We start from the raw sequence: 8088 nt of genomic DNA, 5'->3' as shown, positions 1-8088 counted from the left end.
GCATGCACGTAAAGTTGGAAACTTTACATGTGAATTTGGACCTAGGAGTCCAGATCTATGTATTGGAAGCAATGAAATAGCCTAAAATCGTCTGAACGAAGATGTTACGTGTGGACTCGGCTAGTCTGGGAGATGACTCGGCGAGTTGGGCTTGATATCAGACTTGAGTTGCATAGTAAATCGGTGAGTCACACGGGTAGACTCGGCGAGTTGTATGAAGATGGGCAGGAACTCGATGAGTTGGAAGAACAACTCGACAAGTCAGATGAAGATTGTCTTGGACTCGGCGAGTCTGTTCTTGGACTCGGCGACGGGTCGTAGAACCCCGATCCCTTTCTGTTAAAGCCTTGGATTAGTGCTTCGGTTGGGGACCCAGTGAGTTGGTCAGAATGGAACTCATTGATCATTGGGCTCGGCGAGTCTTGGGGCGACTCGACGAGTTAAGTGTGTTATGAGAGTTTTCTGGATAAGGGAACTCGGCGAGTCGAAGGGGTGACTCGGCGAGTAGAGTCAACCAGGAAGGTTGACTTTGACTTTGACTTTGACCAAGGGTTGACCAGTTTGACTTCCAAGGGTTTTTTGGTAATTATTGGTGTTTATTGGTTTGTTTATTTAGTGATGATCAATGGTGGAGTTCGTGCTCGGAGCAGCGTGGTCTTATTTCTTCAAGTCGGCAGTTGCAGGTGAGTTATCCTCACTATACTAAGGGGTCTAAGGCACCAAGGCCGGCCCATTGGATATGTTATCCTAGTAGTGTTAAATGTTGAGTATGAGTTAGTGTTACATGCTAGTGGTTATGCCAGTTAGGTAGACCTGTAGGACTACTTGTGGTGTTATATGATTATTGCATGCTCAGTAGTTATGTTATATGTTATGTGGGTTAGGTTGAGGTTGTACTGCTCCATGCGGTAGCCAACAAACCCTAGAGTACTCCAGATATGAGTTGAGGGCCCGGTAGGCATTCCAGACTCATACTGAGGACTCGAGAGTATGCTAGATATGCGCTGAGGGCCCGGTAGGCATTCCAGACTCATATTGAGGACTCGGGAGTAAGCCAGATATGAGCTGAGGGCTCGGTAAGCATTCCAGACTCATATTGAGGACTCGGGATCATTCCAGATATGAGCTGAGGCCTCGGTCGGCATTCCAGACTCGTACAGAGGGCTTGGTGGCAATCCAGTTGTGAGTTGAGGGCTCGGCTGGCATTCCAGACTCACACTGTGGGCCCAAGGGTATTCCAGTCTGTAAAGATGTGGACCCGTTACGTGTTGTTATGTGTTATTGATATGATATGTTAAGGTTGATATTGCTATGTGGACTATATGTGTATCAGTATTTTGGGGGTAACTCACCAAGCTTTCGAGCTTACAGTTTCAGTTTATTGTTTCAGGTACATTAGAGGATCGCGGCAAGGCGAAGGCGTGATCGTATAGCTCCTCCTATTATACTTATGTTTCTAGGAAAAACTCTGATAACTAATATTTGAAAACAAAGTTGTAATGTTTTTAATGAACTTGATATGTATAAAAATTTTAAATTGGTTTGAAATTTTTGGGTGTTACAGTGTAGCAGAATGGATATTCTCTCTCCATGGAGAGCCAAAGTAAGTTGCATTTAAAATATGTTTAAAATTACTTAATTTTGTTGGTTGCTTATTAAAATTAGTATTAATTGGTCACGTCTTTTGCAATGATATAGTTTTCCACACTTTGGATGGTTTTTCTGCTGAGAGATTTCACATGGAAAGTTTTTTTTCCAACATGTGAACTACTTGGTCATGTGATTGATTGTTGGAGTCAAGTGTTGAATCTTGATGAAAGTAAGCGTGCACCTGAATCGCCTCTTATAGTTTATTGCAAGACAGATGTGACGGTATAATTTAATATTGATCAATGTTGATTATACTATTTTTTAAATACAACATATAAATAAGCTAATGAGTTTTTAAAAATGGATTACATAATTCATATCTTGAAAGTGATTTAATAGAAAGTCAATGTAAAGATAAATTCATTCAGAATCTGGTGCTTTCTATTGAAGATATGGACGCAAGCCTACGTTACGTTGGATTGGTAAGAGATATATCTGAACAGTTTACTTATGTGTTTATTTATCATTGATAAAATATGAATATTGAATAAAGTGAATACATGTAAATGAATAAACGTTGCAACTTTTCCTACCAGTCATCCGTTCCTTCCACATTTTCCTTTTTGTGATCAATCTACAACACCCAGAATTTGTAATCATTGACAACAACAAAGTTGATGATCATATTGATGATAGATATGGTCAGTTGCCCCAAATCATTGTAAGTGATTAATAAAAGTTACATTAAATAGTTAATAAAATTTCATATGTGTTGACAATCTTTTTTCCATTTTCAGAAAGAGTACATAGTTGATTACTTAAAATCTCAGAATCATCCAAAAGTTGAGATGTTTTCACATGTGATGCCACATAGACTGGAAATGCCTTGGAGAACAATAAACAACCACATTGATTGTGGTGTGTTTACGATGCGTCACATGGAAACGCATATGGGTGGAAGTATGAATGAGTTTAAAGCTGGGTTCAAGAACGAGCCTTCTGCACAAGATGATCAACTTGTTAAACTGAGGACAAAGTATTTATACAAAATCGTCACTCATGAATATAATGTGCAAAAAGATTATATGCTCCAAAAGGTTGATGAATTCCACAAGATTCCTTCAAGACAACGTTCTCAATTGTTGGCCATTGCAAAGGAACAAATTCACACGAGATTGGATGATTTTAGTTAGTTATGTTAAAAAAGTTATTTTAGTTATGACTTCGATGGTTTCTTTTGGATAGTTTTAAAACAATGGTTTTGTATGCTAAGGATATTAACTTGGGTTGCAAAACGTACAATAGTTCGTTTGGTTTGGTACTTTTAGTAATGGAATGGTTATATTTTAATAGTTATAATTTTACATTAACTTTTGAAAAATTAAATTATGTCAAAAAACGATGATTAACATGACTGGTATAATTTTAATGTATATTCACCAATGATTCTTACTAACAAACAATTGTTAATATGCTATACTACTATGACCATACAATCATAACTTTTAATAATTTAAATGAATATATCTATATTCTATAATGATTGTTGCTGTTTTTATATCTTAAAGTATGTTGTTATTCAATATTGAATAATAGCATAAATACATTAATTATTCATAACATATTATACTGTAAATGCAAATTGTTTTAACTTAACAGAAGAGTATTTCACAAATTTCATATCATTAATATGTTGAAAGTAATTAATGTATTTATGATATTATTCATTATTGACTATAAAAAAGGGTTTAAAGTCTACTATGATATACTACTAACAACATACAATAGACTATGAATACAGCTTGAATTGTATAGGACTGTAGTCTATAATGATTGATGTTTTTATAATTTCAACAAAGGAAAAATATATCTATTCTAAGTGCAAACTATTTTAATCAAATAACATAGGTTTAAATGCCTATTAATATCATTAATCTGTTAGGATTACCAGATTTGTTTATGCTATTATTAATTGTTGAATAAAACAAAACGTTTAAAATAATGAAGGTGTTTTAAGATAAAATGACATACTAAATCATAGAAACATATTCTTATTCATAAATCTAATAGAAAAGTAAAATTTAATGGGCAAACGAATGGGCCATTTTAAGGTTGTTTTGACTCTCGTGCAAGTCTGACTTTGCAAGTCCTCCAATTATGGTTAACATATTGATTGCAACCTGTGCACATTCTGGTTTTTTTCTTTGCAGCTGCAACAACTTTCTCAATAGCACTAACCATTATTTTCTTAGTTCCACTACCTTTTGTACGTATAGATGAAGGTGGATGGATATTTATTTCATCAGGAATGCTGCATATTCCAAGCATTTGAATAATTTCTTCTTCATCATTATCAGATGATGTTTGGTTTGAACTGCCAAACTCCATTGCTGCCTGCTTCAAGTTACGTGTTTTTTCAACAAATTCCAAAAATTTCTCCTTGCTTCTTTTGAAATGATCCAAGCAGTATTCAATATTGTTGTATGCCTCAGTTAGAAGTTTAAAGGTGTCATCTTCTGTTTCCATGGCAACATGTTTCATGGCAAGCAAATGGATGGAAATTGCATCCCTTCTCCATCTTCTGAGAATATACTGCTCTGTAATCTCTTCAACATGGTTGTTTTTCAATACAACAAAAATATGACGACACAAAATGCCAGTACGTATGAAGTGATTGCATGAACATTTAACTTCTTTTTCAGTCAACTTTAGTTCAACCTACATTGTATAATAAAAATAGTGTATGTTAGTAACTGACTGAATTAACATATTATTGGTGGTTATTGCATAATATTGAAACAAGTATATGTAATTTAGAAACAATGATATAATATACTTGTATGATCACTAATGAATAGCGTTTAAACGATGAATATAACCTTGCATTTTATCTTCAACTGTTTGCTCTTATCCGTTTGTGTAATCATAACAACTTGCCACCCATCAATCATTTTAACATTGTCAATAGAACAGTACCAGACTGCTTTAAATATTTCCTTTTTGACCTCATAGAAAACGGTTTTAGTGTAAACCGTAGCTGTATGTTCTAGTAATCCACTTGGAAGCGTCATTTCATGCTTTGCATTTTTTGTATCATGTTCTAGTTTTTGTTGACCATTCCGTTTCTTTCCAATTGCAGTGTCGTAGTTCATCATGAAATAGATAAGCAAATTACCAGAGTTAGAGTATTTACTAAAAAATGAGTTGACGCTTTCAGACCTTGAGGTAGTTTTCATCAGACCGTGTAGTGGCATGTCTTTAAAATAGTCTAGAATCCAAAGCTTTTGATCCCTGTACATGTATTTGAACCATCTTTTGTCATGTAGTTTGAATTTTCTCATAAGCAGTTTCAACCTTGATTCAAAGACTTCAGGCTCGATGTAGACATTCCAAACAAGCTTAGTAAAACGCTTTCGAAAATCAGTGTTTTTCAAAAAATCGGCTGAAACCTAAAAAAACATTAGAATTTTATAAGATTATCTATAAATAAACAATATTTATGCTAATCATTTTTAAAAATACGTAAACTGTGTAAATCATTGCTGAATAAAACATGTTGCGTGTTAACTTTAACCAAAATATACACACCTTAGCTTGTAGTTTTTTTCATAATGTGCCACATACATAAACAATGATTAAAACTAGGAAATATTGCTTCAACGACCTGTAGAATTTCTGGATCTTGGTCTGTTAACAATAATTGAGGGTGTTTTCCATGTGCTTTCAAAAAAGCTTCGAGCAACCAACGATAAGATTCTATTGACGCGTTGCTTAACAAACCTGCTCCAATGTTTATTGAACGTTTGTGGTTATCAATGGCTGTAAACAGCACAAAAATCATTCCATACCTGTATTAAAAAGGTAATTAAAAACAAATTGAACATTGATTATAAACTCAAAAAACATCAATATTCATATTTAAAGAAAAAAATAGATAACTATAAGAGCATACTTATTTGTTCGGAATGTAGCATCAAATGAGATCACATCTCCAAACTCCTTGTAATATAACTTATCGGTTTCATCCGCCCAAAACACTGCGTTTAACACACTATCAACACATTTATACTCAAATGTGTAGTTAGGTAACTCATCTTTCCTCATGTTCATTTTGTCAACAACCAGCTGTGCATCCTTGTCTCCTATAATGTTTCCCATCTTCCTTCTAAAATTTTTATAATCAATTGCTTCAGGGCCAACGTTTTCATAATCTCCTTGCAAACTAGCTTGTAACTTATGTGCCTTTGTTGCACCAATGTTAGATGTTGAAGAACGCAAAGAACGCACTATAAACTCCTTGTCTTTATAACTAAGTCGTCGTGCACGTTTGGAATAACATCTTTCTTCTTTAGTTTCTAGGGGGTGGTTGTGCTTCTCTTCAAACTCATATATTTTACAAGCATTAGTTCGCATATGTAACCTTTCAAACTTTATCAATGCCTTGCAGTCCTTGATTCTGAAGTTTGAGTTTCGTTTATTCCTTCCAGTTCCCTCAGGATCCAAAGTGTCAGTTGATCTGTTAGGTATTTTACCCATTTTGTTGCACACTACATACCTTTTTTTAATGGTTTTGTCACCAAAACTCGTTACTGTATTTAACCTGACACCAAAACCTGCTTTATCTGCATATAATTTATACATTTCAACCGCCTCCTCTAATGATTGATAAGTAGCATCTACATCTGGCATAAATTCTTTAGGAACAATAGGTTTCCACAACTTGGTTTTCTCATCGGGCGAGTCAACAACATTACTATTGAATGATTCCTCTTCAGAATCAGTTCGATTTGTACCTTTTTTTAGACAACAAAAAACAATAATGCGACATGAGAGACATGATATAAATTTAGATCAATTACATATTCATAAACTAGGAGTCCCCGTAAACTAAACAATTTTCTAATCATAATCAACATGTGTGAAACAGTAATCAAAGTTGAAGTTTTTACTCATTTTAAAATACACATAACTATGTCAAAAGATCTAAATCATTATCATATATAATTGTGTTGTCGCATAATCACCAATGCTTATCAAACTTAAGAAACATTGTATTAAACTTACAAAACAATGTACAACGATTTGTGATATACACCAGCATTAACTAATTAATCCATAAAACATATATGATTAATCGTATACAAATATGTACTGAATAAATGACACGTCTTATTCATCATATACATACATTCAATACTGATTGTAATACACGATCTGTCTTTAAAAGATGTTGAATTGTTACCTTCACTCGCATAATCAGATAATTGAATTCTTCCGCTGTATTGATCATCCAAATGATAGAAATCGTCTTCATCATATTGATTATTGTTGAATGCTTCGTCGCCATATTGATCATCATGTTCGGTATCATCGCTACTGTAATCAAAACAGTCCGACATCGATATTGCTTTGTTAACAAATTCCTACGTTGTTATCTTCAACCATAAATGATGTTAGAGATACAAATTTCGATTGACTAAATCACGAATGGTATACTGGAAATCGTATATTCAATTCAACGATAACTATGGAATATCCCTTAATTATAGATAAATAATAATGGATAATATATTGATTATTAATTGTATTATATTAATTAAAAATTACATTAAATACAAATTTACTTAAATACCCTAATAAAATGATTGGCTGATAAGTGTTCTCGCGTTCTCAACCTTTTAGGTGTTCTCATTTGATCCTACTCATATATATATATATATATATATATATATATATATATATATATATATATATATATATATAAGGGTAAGAGGGGTGCATTAGTAATTTAATTTAGTTCATTAATGAAGTTAATAAATTATAATAGATATTTTATATATATATATATATATATATATATATATATATATATATATATATATATAAATAAAAGGGTAAGAGGGGTGCATTAGTAATTTAATTTAGTTCATTAATGAAGTTAATAAATTATAATATATATTATTCATAATAATATCCCTTTTCTAAGGTTATTCAAATAGTGAATTAATTTTATTATCCTTTGATTTATTCAAATATATATGTTAAGGATTCAAATATATTTCTAATCAAAATAGGTTCCAGGTCTTTTTTCATTGCAATTGACATGGATGATACTCAACACCAGTTCGTTCAGATATGTAATAAATTTTGTTGTATTCAATTTTTATTTACAGATTTTGATCATTTAGAATTATGAAAGAATTAGGATCGGATATTTTTATTTTTATTTTTATTGGAACAATCATCCCTTATTATTAATTGTATTATATTAATTAAAAATTACATTAAATACAAATTTACTTAAATACCCTAATAAAATGATTGGCTGATAAGTGTTCTCGCGTTCTCAACCTTTTAGGTGTTCTCATTTGATCCTACTCATATATATATATATATATATATATATATATATATATATATATATATATATATATATATATATATATAAGGGTAAGAGGGGTGCATTAGTAATTTAATTTAGTTCATTAATGAAGTTAA

The 8088-nt window shown here is 32.3% G+C and overlaps 1 protein-coding gene across 1 annotated transcript; it reads right to left on the bottom strand.

Moving 5' to 3' along the window:
* Positions 1-3696: 3696 nt before the first annotated feature.
* Positions 3697-6989, bottom strand: LOC145096198 (protein FAR1-RELATED SEQUENCE 5-like). The gene is made up of 5 exons (XM_079033960.1): positions 6779-6989; positions 5543-6383; positions 5255-5438; positions 4470-5039; positions 3697-4308 (listed from the first exon to the last, which is right to left on the bottom strand). Exons 1-5 carry the CDS (start codon positions 6987-6989, stop codon positions 3697-3699), a joined length of 2418 nt encoding a protein of 805 aa, XP_078890086.1.
* Positions 6990-8088: the final 1099 nt, after the last annotated feature.

This window comes from Lactuca serriola, chromosome 3, assembly GCF_051521515.1.
Source record: "Lactuca serriola cultivar US96UC23 chromosome 3, Lser_US96UC23_V15, whole genome shotgun sequence".
Classification (NCBI taxonomy): Eukaryota; Viridiplantae; Streptophyta; class Magnoliopsida; order Asterales; family Asteraceae; genus Lactuca; species Lactuca serriola.
The sequence above is the reverse complement of the archived record's forward strand: the minus strand, read 5'-3'. Positions and strand labels throughout refer to the sequence as shown.